We start from the raw sequence: 17314 nt of genomic DNA, 5'->3' as shown, positions 1-17314 counted from the left end.
TCAGCCTCCCTCAAAAGCACTTTCTAGTATTTTGGGGAAAAGTAACCTGCAGTTTGCTGGCATGAGCATCAACCTGAACATCTCAATCAGCAGCTTAAACCTAATGACCCCTGACTCCAAACAGGTACGTAACACACATTCGCGTTAATTTAAATGAAACACTTTTCACTATAACACGTCACTATAACAATTCATATTCTCGTGATCAAAGCTGCAATGGATCACATTAATATTTAATTTGTATTTAGGAACACACATTACCTCTACAGCAATTTATATCTGCAGGATACACACACATTCTTGTGTTTTATTGACAGCAGGAAGTTACATGATGGTCTGAAAATCAATGATTCTCTTTTCTGTGTTCTCGGGTAGATAATAGCCAATCACCATATGCAGTCGATATCCTTTGCCTCCGGTGGAGATCCGGTAAGGAATTAAAACTACCAATTAAATAAATCTTTCCTGTGATTGCAAGTCACTGCAGATTATAATACACACCTACAACACACCTACATGTATATTTAATTGCGAAAAGAGAATTAATATTATTATTATTGTTTGTTACATTAATATTTACAGTTTTTTAATGTTTGTCACATTATGCAAATTATATAAAATTTGAATTACAAATTTCAAACTTGTAATTTTATAATCTGACAAAGTATATAAATATATATATAAAGTTTCCTCCACTAATATCAACACCCTCAGTAAAGATGCACATCAATGAGCAAAGAAGGCTGTACAATTTTTTTCTTTATTTTTTTTAAGGAAATCACAAAAATACTCTGCTTTCATGGGTGGTATTGGCACCACTATAAATTAATATGCGTTCAAAACATAACTGGTCGAACATTCGGAAAGTCACCAATCAGGATCGAGCATGTCCTCTGTTTTGATTGGCGTTTGGTGTATCTACTGATCACCAACATACAGTTCAGCATCAGTTCAACATCAAGCAGAACATTTAGAGAGGAATAAATGACGGAAGAAACTCCAAACTGGAACTCGCCATAACAAGAAGGATTGAAAAGAATCAGTGTTTGAGTCATTAATATCATTCTATTAATAGATCAGGGTGCTGAGAGTCACATTCGAGTCTTTTCAGATAAACTGAGTTGATTAAGTATGTGTTTAATGAAAAAAATGATAATAGGAACATTATAGCCATAATAAATTATAGTACTTTTTAATACTTTGGTACATTTGAAGGCAAGTACTTTTGAATTTTTACTCAAGTGAACATTTTACTGTTACTGGAGTCACATTTTACTTGACTGTATCTTTACTTTAACTCAAGTACAGTACATAGTTTGTGTACTTTGCCCATTACTGGTTGTTTTTCCCTAAGTGTTTCTCTGTTGTGCTCTGTTTTAAGGACACGACTGATTTTGTTGCTTATGTAGCAAAAGATCCAGTTAATCGCAGAGGTAAGATTTGTCCTTATTTATGCTGTACTATCTAATCTCAATAATCTTCTTCCTGAGAATACTTTGAGTGAATTATGAGTTCACATCTATGAGTTCACGTCTTGCTTTGTGACTATACCTAATGTTAAAAGTGCAAGACGAACCAGTACTTGATGGAGATTTTATTGGAAACAGCGCATGAGTAAAAAAAAATCACAAATCGTGCTTGTGCACACGAGGGATTTGACCTCTTTACAGCCTGTAACGCTGCATTGTGGAGCAGAAGGCTATCGATTGATTCTGTGTAGCTGTATTTAGCTTTGTAGGGGGAAAAAAATCAATTTATGCTGCATATCGTGTCTTTTTTTCCTCCTCTTTTTCCTGTGCGCCTGACCTCTGGGCCAAGCTTAAAACGATCCTCTATACTATAGAAAGTATTTCTGATGACGTCATGGAGAAAGATCCGATAATGAGAGTGACTGGGGAATGAGTCAGCAAACTAGCTTCCGTTTTCACTGGATATCTGCTGATATTTAATCCTTTGTCTGTGTGTGTGTGTGTGTGTGTGTGTGTGTGTGTATCTGTGTATGTGTGTGTGTGTGTGTTTGTGTGTGTGTGTGTCTGTGTGTGTGTGTGTGTTTGTGTGTGTGTGTGTCTGTGTATGTGTGTGTGTGTCTGTGTGTGTGTGTTTGTGTGTGTGTGTATGTGTGTATGTGTGTGTGTGTATGAGCGCTTACTTATATTACAGTGTGTGTTTTTATATTTATGACTATTTATGATTATACTTGCTGCTGTGTGTTCATGAAATACCTGTTTCATCTGTGTGTGTGTGTGTGTGTGTGTGTGTGTGTTTTGTGCACGTATTGCAGCATGTCATATTCTGGAATGTTCTGATGGTCTGGCCCAGGATGTGATCAGTACGATAGGGCAGGCGTTCGATTTGCGCTTCCAGCAGTACCTTCAGTGTCCCTCCAGCAAGCTGTCAGCCATACACGATAGGTAACAAACACACACACACACACACACACACACACACACACACACACACACACACACACACACACACACACACACACACACGTACACTTTAATTCTGTCTAAGTTTAAGTCAAATTGGTTAGTGTTCCAGTTTTTCAGAGAAATAAATCGTATTTTGTAAATTTTGATTTAAAATAAAAGTTTTCAGGAACTAATGTAAAAAAAACTAAGTGAATTTAATAGTTGTATAATTCCTTATCTAAATGTATCTATTTCATTCCATTTCCCTAAATATATCTATATATTTAAATTGCTTTCTCTTTTGCTATTATTAAAACATATATTTCACTATATATAATTCTTAAAATATGTGTTACGCATTTCTATTTATTGTTTATTTAATGTTTTGAAATTATATTTATTTGAAATTATTATTTATTTAAATACTTTAGTAAATATTATACCTTGAAGTTTTATGGTTTTGTCGGATCATGTCACACTTCTCAAACTTTTCTTTCTTTCTTTCTTTCTTTCTTTCTTTCTTTCTTTCTTTCTTTCTTTCTTTCTTTCTTTCTTTCTTTCTTTCTTTCTTTCTTTCTTTCTTTCTTTCTTTCTTTCTTTCTTTCTTTCTTTCTTTCTTTCTTTCTTTCTTTCTTTCTTTCTTTCTAAGGGTGCTGAGTGTTGAGGAGCCTTCCTGGACTGAAGAAGGGGAGGAGCCTCCTGACCACTCATATTATAACAACATCCCTGGCAAGATGCCTCCTCCTGGAGGCTTCATTGATGCACGCTTAACCAATCAGATGCCAGAGAGCAGCCAGGTCTCTTCCACTAATCTAATCGAATGGCATGCATTTATTCTCACAGCATAGACCACAGACCACCTTTGTAACATAACACTTATTGCATATCTCTTATGTATTACTTATTAATGGCGTATTACTTGGGCCATGGAGACAATTTAGATGGACAGTTATATTTATAGGTTCTGACTTTGCATTGAATTGGTAGAACCATGATAGTATCGTGGCCTTTTGTGTAGAACCGAATGATCAATAGCTCGTGATGTTGAAACAATGTAAATCGGTACAAATAAATCACATTTAACTTATAATACACTTCTGGCTAACACATTGGGCTGCACGGATCTTCTTTAGTTTGTTTGCTATTCATGTTTTTTCCGCTGCATGTCCCTGGCATGCGTACACTAGTTTGACCCAGAGGCATATTATTGCTGACATCATGCTCGAGTCCATTTGGACATCTATTTATAGCCGTGTTTGGAGGACAACGATAATTGATCTTCAGACACTTAAGAGGGGGGAGAAAAATATACACTTCCGTGGAGATAGAAGCTTCTTCAGAGTGTCAGCGCTAATAAAAAAAATAAACGATTCCAGGTCTGCACTCTGCATTGTCCACTTCACGTACATCCTGTGTGTGATGATGTGATGACTCTGGCTTATGTAAGGTCTTATTTGCTGTAGATTAGTGTTGCAGCCTGGGGTTGCAGTGATGCGGAGTGGCTGTTTTATTACTGGGGGATGACTCATATTCTGTCTCTCTCCCTCTCTCTTTCTCTCTATCTGTTTCTTTCTCTCTCATTCTCTTGGCTGTTTTTTTTTTTTTGTCGCAGGGGGCTGGAGTAGACCAGACATACTATCAAGGCAGGCCTTTACTTGTCCAACAAGGTAAGGAGCATCTTTTTCATCTCTTTCTGTTCCTTCTCACTCAATCTCTCTCTCGTTTTCTCCTTTTTATGTACATACTGTATAATTTGACTTATTTCCTTCCTTTCTTTATTCCTTCCTTTCTTTCTTGCCCTATGCTCGCTTTTAGTATCCTGTGACATATACAGTTTGCCCGAGGTCAAAGGACAGAGCCCAAAACTCAGTGAGGTTCCTACATATGTGAACACGCAACACATCGATCCACAGGTGCTGGCGGCACTGCAGGGGGACACGGAGGCCATCGGTGAACCATGTGGGGGTGCCACAGCCAAAGACAGCCCCAGGAAAGACCTTTTTGACATGAGTAAGGCTCTGAGGCTTTCATACCTTTTTTATCTGTACATTGGACATTGTCTCAAAGCAGCATTTTAGAAAGTATGTAAGTTCTCATGGCTCCTCTTTGTGCATAGAGCCGTTCGAAGAGGCGATCGTGACTCAGTCTCCGTCATCGTCGGCATCTGTGTTAAATAAGGTATCGTCGGTGGATAACTGCAGCCCGGTGCTGACGCGCTCAGCCCTGCGCTCCCTCCCCGAGCTCGAGCAGCAGAGCTGGTACCATGGAGAGATGAGCCGCCACAACGCAGAGAAACTCCTGCGCAACGACGGAGACTTCCTGGTGCGCAAAAGCACCACAAACCCAGGCTCATACGTGCTGACGGGCATGCACAACAGCCTCGCCAAACATCTGCTGCTCGTCGATCCAGAGGGCACGGTAAGCATCGGGAAATTTCACTAAATATGTCTATATATTGTATTATATATGTATTATTTTGATTTTGATTTACTGAATCGCATCAGTACATCGGCATAAAAGTTAACGATGCGATTCATCTATTCAAAAAATTGTGCATTAAAATACAAGTTGCCATTTGTATCGCGATACGTCGTTTTTAACATTTGTGTCAATAAAAAAACGATTCATTTATTTATAAATATTTTGTAATTATTAGTTGCGCTATACTTTTATTATTTAGAAAGTGACAAATAATTTGTGAAAAATATTTGATATGTAAATTGATTTCTCGTTGCTAAAGCGCATTCACTCAGTACCGCTGCCGCTACGTGAATATGACGCATCACAACACTACGGAGACGGAGGCGTGTCCTGAGAGTCACATAGAATACAGATTTACATGGCAGAGGTAGAGCTGTTACTTCCTGGAGACACAACAGGAAAAGAATGTCTGGTTTTATTTATTTTTTTTTTTTTTGCACTACAAAGGCGAGTTTGTAAAAAGGACCATGCGGCAGAATATATATATATATAATATTGAGAATTTAAGTATTGCTCAACAAAATACACTACCAGTCTCCAAGAAATGTCTGACCCTTTTTAAACTCTTGTTCGTCCTCACAAATTCATTTTTGTCTCCAAAAGGTACGGACTAAAGATCACATTTTCGAAAGCATCAGCCACCTGATTGGCCATCACCGCGATAACAACCTACCAATCGTCTCGGCAGGAAGCGAACTGTCGCTGAAGCAGCCCGTCGAAAGAAAACAGTGAAGCTATCCATCCCTGCGTGAACGGATCAAAAAAACTGTACAGCGGGAGCAGGGTCATTTCCTGAAACCTGATACTTGAAGATATTAGTGCGTGAAGGACGACGTAGCGGACGAAGTCGGTTTACAGCGAAGCCTCCAATCGTCCAATCGCCTTTTTGGACCACGCGGATAGAGATGGCGGCTGATTTCTAGAAATGTTCGAATTATTTTGTTTGTGATGACTGAAATTCTATATTTTTTGAGAAGACACGGTCGCATTCAGGCTTATCTGTGTTTTAAAACTCAAAAGGCAAAATATTTGGATGACTGCAAACTCTTCGTGAGACGAGATGACAAAAGAAGTATTTTAGAATAACTTAAAAAAAAAAGAAGTTTTAGTTTTATCTATTAAGCACAACCAGATTTACATGTTCGTTGGTAAGAGTTAGATGAGATACAAATATTTGAGGAAAAAAAAAACAAAAAAGCGTCGTTTATATCGAAATATTTTAGAAGTCGTTCTTTAACTGCAGCTAGTGCCAGTGGCAGGTGGTTCGATCCTATCCGATCGCTGTCGGGTATGCTTTTATGGAGGAGGATATCAGTGTACTTGCTTAAACCGTAGACACACACAAACACACACATACACAAGGCTTTAAAGTACTGACACTTTTCTATGATGTTGAATCCTGTGGCAGAGCACTCGCATGACTTGAAAAAAAAAAAAAAAAAGTGAATTGTTCTCGTGGTCATCGTTCGTAGCCTTCAAAGCCCACTGACAGGTGCTTGTGTATGCTGACGATGTACAATATTTATGCTTTTATTCCGAATATTAACAATTGAATTTGGTTCATTCTTTAAACTTGTAAAAAAAAAAATAAGGTGTGTAGTTTATTATGTTCAGAGCTTCTTTTATACCATGGATGTTCTATCATTTTACGGCTTTTCACGGCTTGATTGTGGGCTTTAAACACACACACACACACACACACACACACACACACACACACACACACACACACACACACACACACACACACACACACACACACTCTGATATTATTTACAATGATATAACGGATAGCACAAACAATGCATCAATCCAGAGTTACAACGGTAATTAGTGCATATTAACATTGATAGCAATTGTTAGTTATAACACGATCAGTGATTGGATAATTAATTTGTTAGCATCCAATCAGATTCTGGGTCATTTATTTATTTTTTAATTTATTTATCTATTTATTTATTTATTTATCTATTTATTGAAATTTTTTAAATCGCAAGCTAAGAAATCGAAGCGCATGCCAATGGCTTTAGTGAGTCGGGTTCATAGATTGTCCCTCGTGAACACGCTTTTATTCACCAACACTGGACTCTTGTTTCTTTTCATTTTCTTTCTTTCTTTCTTTCTTTCTTTCTTTCTTTCTTTCTTTCTTTCTTTCTTTCTTTCTTTCTTTCTTTCTTTCTTTCTTTCTTTCTTTCTTTCTTACTTTCTTTCTTACATAAATGTGAGTCTTCATTTCAAAGAAAAAACTTAACCACAAGTACTTGACAAGTCTTTCCAAAGTAACTCAGACAAAACGGCGCACCGGGTTTAGTTCCGTCCTCTTTTCAAGATGGCCGCCGGAGAGCGTTTCACTATGTATGAAAGTAATCATTCACCTATGCAATTACACACGTTAGTTGATTATATTACAAAACAGTAGAATTAGGAACATCTTATTAATCCTGGAGACACGCTCCGAAATTTGTGTAATAATAATTTCTATTTATCGGTCTCACAGTTAAGATAGGACACTGCATTACCAAGTAGTGAATGTATTTATACTCCAGTACTTGCATAGGAAAAAATGGTTATTTTCATATACGCTGAAGTAGAGTTAAAAAAAAAAAAACGGCGCGGGATTGTTCTTTTTGGATATTGTGATCATTTCTTAACCACACACTGGACACCTAATATTGATGTATTGATATATTTTTCACATAAAATACACAAAACTGCAGTAAAGAAACCTGAAAGTAATGTGTTTTTGAATGTGTGGCTTTACTGTGTTGAGGAATGTTTAAAAAGATTTCTGACCTCAAAAAACGATTTATTATTGTAGTTATTCCTTCATCACTCCATCGCAAGTGTATGCAATCTCCAAAATACATTCTACAAATACAGTAGATGCAAAGTACTGTGTATATATATATATATATATATATAATATATAAATATATGGACAAAAGTTTGTGACCACCTGACAATAGCTATATGCTTCTTCTAAAGCCCATTCCACATTTGGTCTACATTCACTATTATATTAACCTCCACTCTTCTGGTAAGATTTTCCACTAGATTTTGGAGTGTGCTTGTGGAGAATTGTGCTCATTCAGCCATTTGGACTTTAGTAAAGTCAGGTACTGATGTAGGTGAGGAGGCCTGGAGTGCAGGTTCATCATTTTCAATAAAGTTCTATTAAAAATGATGAGAGATGTCAGAGTTCTATAGGAGGAGATCTTTCACTCCAACCCATGTAAAGCAGCTCTTCATGGAGCTTGCATTGTACACAGGGCCATTGCCATACTGGAACAGGTTTGGGTCTCAAAACGCAAAAGTTTGGGAAGAGGATGACATATTGGTGAGAATTTCAGGTGTCCCAATACTTTTGTCAATGTAGTAATAAAATCAACATCAGATTTGATTTTTACACACTTCTTTGGACTTTTCTACACCCATTTTCTGCAACCTGAAAGACTGAAACCTTCAGACATTTTAGCTGTGCTTCATATTAGGGTCCAGCAGATGGAGCCAATTCTGTGGCGAGCTCTGGTACATTCCATGTTAAGAAGACGCAAGACAGTGGGCTGAAACCTCCTCAAATTCATGCTTATTTCTACTTCAGATCTCAAACTTGGATTTATTTAAAGCAGTAGACTTATTTAAGAACTCTAGAGTTTAACTTTTATGCACTGATACCTCACATTTGGACATAAACAAAAAGCAACATACATCATTACACAAGAATATAAGGACACCAGATTTTCTAGCCGTATGTGGTTCATTCCCAAACTGTTCCCACAAGAGTGGACGATCTTCTGCTATGGAGCGCCAACATCATTGAACATAAGGAATGTGAACGCCGACTGCATCCCAGGCCTCCTCACCACACCTATTGTACATCAGCACCTGAATTGACTAACCTCCTTGTGGCTGAATCTCCACAAGCACACTCGAAAATCTAGTGAAACATCTTCCTTAAACCGTGGAGTTTATTATACGAGCAAATAGAGTCAAAATGAGAAAGAAGAATGTACAAAAAGGAGCACATACCAATCTTATGGTCTAGAAACATAATGACTTTCACAAAATATATTTTGACATCATGCAATTTGTCAACGATTACAAAGTTTTACTCATTCAAAAATGTTAGATATTACTTTTTACTAGCTTATAGTTACTTTTTAATTTGCAAACCTGTTGTTTGCTTTCTTTTTCTGTCAGACAAATATAGGAATGAATTGTCCTGTTACAAAGATGTCATCCAGCATGGAAATTTCCATCTATTAGAAAACTTAAGATAGTGGTTTTGGTTCAGACTGTTACAAAGCACTGGAACTAGAGACTCCTTCCAAAGCACTGGAACTGGAGACTCCTTCCAAAGCACTGGAACTGGAGACTCCTTCCAAAGCACTGGGACTGGAGACTCCTTCCAAAGCACTGGAACTGGAGACTCCTCCCAAAGCACTGGGACTGGAGACTTCTTCCAAAGCACTGGAACTGGAGACTCCTCCCAAAGCACTGGGACTGGAGACTCCTCCCAAAGCACTGGGACTGGAGACTTCTTCCAAAGCACTGGAACTGGAGACTCCTTCCAAAGCACTGGAACTGGAGACTCCTCCCAAAGCACTAGGACTGAAGACTCCTTCCAAAGCACTGGGACTGAAGACTTTTTCCAAAACAAATACATCAATGCCTTCTCACAGAAAACTTCCTCAACAGTGAATATACACAAAAATAATAATACAGAAATAACAACATTTGAACAAGTAGAGAATCAGACACTCCAGCAAGTCACACAGCGCTAGAATCCCAAAAGAATGTACATGTGTCTGTAAAATGTGTGTTTTTTTACATATCAGCTTTTCCATCACTATAAAGCTGCATATGAGCAGAAACACTACCTTCATGGGATTTAAATCAGCTCCCGTGGTGGTGTTGCTTTTGTCCAGCTTTCTTGTGTAATTGTAATGTACGTATATAGGTGGGTTTATTATTGCTCCAGCAGGGGGCAGTGCAGTACAAAAAAGAAAATCCTGGATGCTCCACGTAAAAGAGGTTTCTATCTGGGTTTGCAGAATGACGAAAGGACTTCGGAGAACTGGGTTCCTTGATCTCAGGTGGTGAGAGGTTTATAGAATATCTTTCCCTGATTAATATAAAAACACTTCCTTGCATATTTTTACGCTTTCTTACATATGCTTTTCAAATACATGGTTAAGAACATAAATATGTTTTAAAAACTAATCCAGAATATGTATGTACTAGATGTTTAACATATAGTTATATAATGTTGTATTGTCCATAGCAGTGTGAAGATTTCATTGTGCTGAAATGGTAATCCGAGTCTAACGTAAGTCCAATTTGCATTTATCTGACATTGAAAAGTTGCTATTTCCTATGGATTGAGTCCATAATGTACAACTAAGTTCATTCAGTTTGCGTGGCTGAAATAGAGCCCAATGGAATGATGAAGCAGAGGAAATTGAGGCTGCCTTGTCGTTTTTTCCACCACCATCTGGAATTCTGTGTCTGGTGAAAAAAGGGCAAATTACATGACACAAGAGTTTTTATAACAAGGAAAAAAGAGATGGTTAAAAGACTTGGTTTGAAATTTCCATTCCGGTTTAAAATGTCTTGGTGTCTCGCTCCAAAAGGTTTGCTCATTCTTGGCAAAGTTGGTGTTTCAGTTTAGAATAGGTGTTCCTCTGATAAATAGTAGATGAAATTGTACATTGGTTACATGGTTTTTTATTGTTCATATGATATTCATAACGCACAGAAGAATCAGACTATTTAGTCAACTATATGTTTTCTTCCAGAAATGGCAGTCTGTGATTTTCTGCTTGAGCAACTCTGTGATATGAGTCAGAGAGATAAACTTCATGGCTGCATACTAGTCTTTTCAGATTTATGCCTCAGTCCAGTCTGTGCTGCTCTATGTTGGCTGATTGACAGCGTTGTCTTTTCCCCCCTGATCTTCTGCTGGTTTCTGACTCTGGCTCGAACTCTTACTCCTGTTGCCTTCTCCATTCTTGCCTGTGCATGGCGTCACGAAAGCACCACACAGAAACCTGAAAAACGCCCGTCGCATCTCCCTGCTTGCCAAGGTGTAGATCATTGGGTTTATAGCTGAGTTCATCACGGCCAGAGCAATGAACCAGTGAGCTTCAAACAAGATACTGCATTTCTTTGGCTTGCAGGCTACATCAGTGAGCAGGAGGATGAAGATAGGCATCCAGCACGTGATGAAAACCCCGACGACGATGATGACCGTCCGGAGTAGAGCCATGGAGTGCTCGGAGCTGCTGTGCTTCATCACCTTGCGACTGCTGGACTTCACCAAAATGTAAATGCGAATATACAGTACTAAAATGGCGAGCAGTAAGGCAATGAAGATGGTGATGCAGAACGCCACATACTTCTTTGCGTAGAGAGGTAAAATGACGGAGCATTCTGGAAGGTTGCCCAGGCAGTTCCAGCCCAGAATGGGCAGCAATCCAAGAGCCACGGCAATCAGCCAGCACATCCCTATGAGCAGAAACACTCTGTAGTTCTTTGTAGTGTCATAAGGCCTCATTTTGATCATGGTGAGATGCCTTTCAATGGCTATAGCCAGTAAACTAAAGATGGACGCCCCCAGTGCTACAAACATGCTCGCCTCCCTAATGAACCACTCTTCTGTTGAAAGCTGCAGAGATCTTTCACCAGACATCAACAGGTTCACAAAGTACATCAAACCGGCTAAAAGGTCACACAGCGCTAGATTCCCAATGAAAAAGTACATGCGGCTGTGGAATTTGTGGTTTTTCCATATTACTATCAGCACAATCAGATTTTCCAGCATTATAAAGACGCATATGATCAAAAACACCACCTTTTTGGGACCTAAATCAGCCCCCGTGGTGGTGTTCCGATTGTCCAGCTTTCCTGTATAATTGTAATGTTCGTATATATGTGGGTTTGTCATTGCTCCAGCAAGGGGCAGTGCAGTACAGAAGAGAAGATCTTGGCGGCTCCCTGTGGAGAGATTTCACAATCCAGCTGGGTTTGCAGAATGATGGATAAACTTTGGAGAGCCTGGTGCGTTCCTTGATCTTAGGTGGTGAGAGGTTGATAGATTATCTTTCCCTGGTTGATAGAAAAACACATTTTTGGAATCAGTTAAATAAAGATGAAGATGTTTACAGATTTCAGAAGCTTTTCAAATACATAGTAACATTATAAAAGATTTTCAAAAACGAATCTAGAATATTATGGCATGTTCTATGAGCTAGATGTTTTGCATTTAGTAATATAATGTTGTACTGTTCATAGCAGTACGATCGTAATCTTAAAAAAAAAGGTATAAGGTATTGAGTAATCAGAGTACATGCAGCAAATGAGCAAAATTCGTATGTACACTCTTTAAAACACCGATTATCTCCAGTAGAATTAACAGAATAAAAAAATATATATATTGTAGTTCCTTCCACACTTACCATCTAACACCTTATCCTCCAAGGACACCCCAGTCTTCTACGTCTTCCAACAGAGTGTGAGGACTCTGAACTTCATCCTTCTGTGCAGTTTCTTTTACTTAACCAATAACAACTTGCTTACTTTGCAGAAACAGGGGTATGGAGTCAGCAGGTATCCATTCGCTGACCACATCATGAGAGTACGTTTATAATATCAGCATATGCGATGTGCTGTTTTCCTCTTCAGCCCACTTTGTGCAGAAGCAACAAGAAGGTTTCGAGCATTACAGCCACACGACCGACTAAAGAGGATGTAACTGGGAGGGATCTCGAAAAAAGAAAGAAGTAAAGTGGGAGGGTTTTGGCGGTTTAATTAGAACCACAATTCTGTGTTAAAGTAATTTCCGCTGGAGTTTTAAAGATTTGAACAGAAGCTAAAGTAAAACATGAAACGTGGTATTTATCGGTGCTTTTTATACTCTTTGAGTTTGTCCATATTGTTGTGAGGGAGTTTAAAAAAAGAGCATGATTTTTTTAGAGGACATTTAATGAGCACTAAGTGTAGGCTACAATTTGTGTGAGGTTAACCAACAATATGAGGGTTTCGTCAACCAATAAGGACTGGAGTGTGCTTGTGGACATTTGTGTTCATCACACCCTTTACCAGCCACAAGGATCTTATTAAAATGGGGTACTGATGAGAAGGTGAGTAGGTGAGAAGGTCAGGGGTACAGTATGTGTTCCATTTCATCCCAATAGGTTTTCAGTAGGAATGAGTTCAGAGCTCTGTAGCAGGCAGCGTGTACTTTTTTTTCCTTTTTTTAAGACCAGAACCTTCTCAAGTGTAGATACAGATTATTTATTGATATTTTATTAGGACTACAGCACAATGGGGTCCTCAGGTATGAGGAAAAAAAACTATGTAAGCAAGCAACATAAACAAAGATGGCGAAAATAAACCTAATCCTCATTCAGATATTCATTAATAATCGTCCCGTCATTGTTCAGGTTATGAAATGTTCACCGTTGGACATTTGAGTGTCTGTAGTTCTAAACCTCATGTAGCCGAAATGTTCAAAACCATTACAGCCCAAATCTATCTTCATCTTTACTCAGTGGAACTACTGTACCCACACTGGCCTCATGTATTTTCAGAATGTGGACTTCTCAGTGGTTTCCAGTTTATGAGAAGTAATCCATCAGGATATATTTACAAACACAGCATTTGCCAGACACCCATAATCCAGAGCAACTTACATTTGTTTCAGTCATACAACTAAGAAGCTATGGGGTTAAGGGTCTTGCTTAGGGGCCCAGGTGTAGTTGCTTGGTGCAGCTGGGATTTGAGCTCATGACCTACAAAGCCAATGGCCAATACCACTAAGCTCCCACCTCCCCATGATACATCAGGCAGGTCCAGAGATCAGCTGAAATTTTGCTGCTGTTAAAGAACAATCAGAATTAAAAAAATTGTCAGGACTTGTGCTGTAACCTGACCTGAATAATATGTTTATATGTGTCTCAATAAATCTGTTTTTGGCTGATTTTTGTTCTGCTTGACTTCTGCTTAGGTTCTTGGTAAAACCCTAGAATAGTACAGTACATAATTTTCTTCCTGACTTGTGTACAGTATGTGGGTTGCAGCATGTAAGAGTTTATTTGGGTCGGTCTCTATGCCATAAAGAAGCAAACAGTGCAGTTAGACAGAGGGTGTTCAGGGGAATGTAAAAGAACTATACAATCTGTTATTCTGTTGTTTTTTGTCAGTAGAAATATTGATTTCTACTGACTATTAGACGATAAATAAATGGCAGATTTAGTGTGGGTAGGATGGATCTTTGAGATTATATCTGTTTAGATATATATATATATGTATATGTATATGTATAGGGAAGTTGATCTAATCAGTCATCAGTTTTGTTATCAAACAAATCAATCAAATTTGACAAAAAGCTTTTCTGCACAGCACAGAGGTAAAGAGCAGTTGTTTGAGTTTACTTTCCTGTCAGCTGTAACCAGTCTGGCCGTTCTCTTCTAAACTTTTTCATCAGCAAACTGTTGCACGATTGAATTGTTTCTATATGATTTTATGCATTAATGCCAAACAGATAGTTAAAGAAGAGAATGACAGATTCAGATACAGGTTGGAGCAGTTTTAATAAAAAGAATCAGGCAATCATTGTCAGTAAATCAGCAAACTGGATAAACAATAGCTGACAGGAAATAAAAACACCAACAGTTCCAAATGCTAATGAAAGACAGAGACAAAAGGGTACAGAACGTACACATCACATATAAATGAAGCAATGTGTTATGTACGTGTGGTGTGGCAGTGTGTTGTGTGTAATTAGGAAAACGGAGATTGAGAAAGATGAATTGTGGGGAAATTTGAATTTTGTTTGTTTGTTTCAGGGTCAAGTTTTGTTTTAAAATAAATTAATTAATACAAATAATTTATATACATATACATATATATATATATATATATATATATATATATATATATATATATATATATATATATATATATATACACACACTTTTTTTTGTCAAAGCCTTATAACCTTCTACTTGTACCTTTACAACAGTGTCGCACATTTTTCACTGCCATAACTTTATCACCATACTTGTACTTTTCAACAATGTCTACACATCTCTTCACTGCTATACACTGTATATTTATTTACTGTACATATGTTTATATATATATATATATATATATATATATATATATATATATATATATATATATATATATATATATATATAACTGTATATATACTGTATATATTTGCACTTCTGGTGGATGCTAAACTGCATTACGTTGCTGTGTACCTGTATTATGCAATGACAATAAATTTCTATAGTGACCTCTAAAGGATTAATAGGGGTCTATGTATATGAGGCAGATGATTCTATTACAATAAACATGCAGTTTTGCTTCACTCTTCACATTCTATATCACTCTGGACAACTATTCTTTATATAATAATATTATACTATTCAATGCATTTCATTAGCTGTGTACCTGTACCTTGCACTGTATACTGTGTATAACTTGTATAGTATAACTCCTGCACTAGTGTAACTTCTCAACATTTGTTTATATATATGTTTATATTTATTCTTTAAATATTTGCTCACCAGCTTCATATATTTATACTCTGACCAGATACTTTATTTGCTGTACATTTATTCCTTTATAATTTACATGCTGTACACATATTTGCATATTTATGTATTTATGTACATAATAATTAATATAATACTAATTTGCATAATTCATATTTGCATATTTATGTATTTATGTATTTATGGACATATCTATCTATCTATCTATCTATCTATCTATCTATCTATCTATCTATCTATCTATCTATCTATCTATCTATCTATCTATCTCTGTCTGTCTGTCTGTCTGTCTGTCTGTCTGTCTGTCTGTCTGTCTATATGAAACTCTAAGGACAGCTGTGTTTTGCTAACCTGTAGGTGCGGTCATTTGTAACCAGTATTTTGACTCTAATATTTCCCTTTACAACCATAAGATCAGCAACTAATCTTAGCTCCCATCTGCAGCACTCTGTAGAGTTTCTTCATGTTTCATGGTCCAGTATATGAAATAATGTCCTGTAATAGTAGCATGAGCATTTAACCTCTGCGGAGTCAGAAGACCGCACTCACACACAGACATTCGGCTGAGGTTTCATATTTCAGCCTGTAGGTGAAGGTGAATTGATTATAATAATTGAATTGTGCTGCTAGAAATTTGACACGTGTTCTGGTGAGATCCATTCAGCCACAAGGGTGTTATTAAGGTCAGGTACTGCTGTAGGTGAAGTGAGGAGGCCTGGGTGCAGTCAGAGTTCATATTCATCATGTTCAATAGGGTTGAGGTCAGAGCTCTATAGCAGAAGATCTCCCACTCCAACCCATGTAAAGCAGATCTTCGTAGAGCCGGCCTTGTGCATTTGTCCTAGTTCAAATGAAGGAAAAAATTTTATTCTGATGCAAAGACCAACTTTGTGGTAACAGTTTAAGAAGTGCCACGTGTGGGTGGAAAAGTCAGGTGTATCTGACTGACTGCAGTGTGTTAAAGATTGTGATCTTTTATTTATTACTTCTAGATATCATCAGAATGACACATCATTTAGATACTGCTACCACTACCGCATCAGGAAACAGCCATTTCCTCAACTTCTCTTTTGTTTCTTTTGACATCTATCTCTAGACAAACAGATATAAATAAGCGAATACCAGAACCAAGGAAGTGCAAAATGAAAATACTTACGAAGAACGTTTGATCTCGATTGCAAACACTGACACTTTAGACTACTTTCATAAATGCTAAAGCGAAGTCTCTGTGAAAAAACTTCATCATATTATTGATACATGTCTGTCTTTTATTCTTTATTACTATTAAAGCTTATTGAGGTGGTTTGGACATGTGCAGAGGAGGGACGTATATTGGTAGAAGAATGCTGAGGGTGAAGCTGCCAGGAAGGAGGAAAAGAGGAAGACCATGGTGGGGGTGAGGGAAGACATGCAGGTAGTTGGTTTAAAGGAGACAGATGTAGAGGACAGGGGGGTATAAAGATAGATGATTTGATGTGGCGACCCCTAATGGGAGCAGCCAATAGAAGAAGAAGAAGAAGAAGAAGAAGAAGAAGAAGAGTGTGGCATATTAATGTTTGGTGCAATTAAACTGCTGCTCGGTTCCTCGATTCAATCCTGAGCTCTGCATTCTGTCACGTTATGGTTCATTGTTCTACCAAAACTATACCTTTAAAACACACATCTAGGCTTAGAACATGAACGGAATTGTAAGGTCACAGGATTTATTTAGCCGAATTTTACATTACAGATATTGAGCAACATAAAAATCATTAAATGAAGTTTGATTGTGGTTCCTGAAGTTCTCAGTTTATTTCAGTATCAGGAATTTAGCAAACCACAATGTACTAACAGAGTTCCTTTTCCTTTGAATAA

At 37.6% G+C, this 17314-nt stretch overlaps 2 protein-coding genes and 1 long non-coding RNA gene across 4 annotated transcripts in view; 1 reads left to right on the top strand and 2 right to left on the bottom strand.

Moving 5' to 3' along the window:
• The window catches only part of shc3 (SHC (Src homology 2 domain containing) transforming protein 3), an 18512-nt gene extending 12551 nt beyond the window's left edge, over positions 1-5961 (top strand). Inside the window, exons 4-12 of the mRNA XM_083563724.1 lie at positions 5-124; positions 376-429; positions 1382-1433; positions 2282-2411; positions 3061-3208; positions 4024-4078; positions 4227-4421; positions 4528-4829; positions 5496-5961. Coding sequence (XP_083419850.1) covers positions 5-124; positions 376-429; positions 1382-1433; positions 2282-2411; positions 3061-3208; positions 4024-4078; positions 4227-4421; positions 4528-4829; positions 5496-5624 — 1185 coding nt within the window. The 3' untranslated portion in view covers positions 5625-5961. The remainder of the gene's footprint in view (positions 1-4; positions 125-375; positions 430-1381; positions 1434-2281; positions 2412-3060; positions 3209-4023; positions 4079-4226; positions 4422-4527; positions 4830-5495) is intronic.
• A 323-nt stretch (positions 5962-6284) lies between these two features.
• LOC310738626 lies at positions 6285-7669 on the bottom strand. Its single transcript, XR_014537125.1, has 2 exons — positions 6601-7669; positions 6285-6566 (listed from the first exon to the last, which is right to left on the bottom strand). It is a non-coding gene; the product is annotated as an uncharacterized lncRNA (long non-coding RNA).
• Positions 7670-8843: 1174 nt separating this feature from the next.
• Positions 8844-12658, bottom strand: s1pr3b (sphingosine-1-phosphate receptor 3b). Of its 2 annotated transcripts, XR_014537100.1 has the most exons (4): positions 12350-12638; positions 10291-11999; positions 9526-10259; positions 8844-9308 (listed from the first exon to the last, which is right to left on the bottom strand). XR_014537100.1 is itself a non-coding variant. In XM_083563481.1 (2 exons), exon 2 carries the CDS (start codon positions 11836-11838, stop codon positions 10807-10809), a length of 1032 nt encoding a protein of 343 aa, XP_083419607.1. In that variant the 5' UTR covers positions 11839-11999; positions 12350-12658; the 3' UTR covers positions 9539-10806. The 2 variants fall into 2 exon arrangements, 1 of the variants encoding a protein (XP_083419607.1); XM_083563481.1 differs by lacking the exon at positions 8844-9308 and having other exon boundaries at positions 9539-11999; positions 12350-12658.
• Positions 12659-17314: the final 4656 nt, after the last annotated feature.

Source organism: Silurus aristotelis (genome assembly GCF_946808225.1).
Source record: "Silurus aristotelis genome assembly, chromosome: 16".
Taxonomy (NCBI): Eukaryota; Metazoa; Chordata; class Actinopteri; order Siluriformes; family Siluridae; genus Silurus; species Silurus aristotelis.
This window is presented reverse-complemented; position numbering and strand designations above follow the sequence as displayed.

Bases quoted from the DNA above. Each gene is read 5' to 3' on its own strand.
- s1pr3b (XM_083563481.1), bottom strand. From the start codon at position 11,838: ATGACAAACCCACATATATACGAACATTACAATTATACAGGAAAGCTG.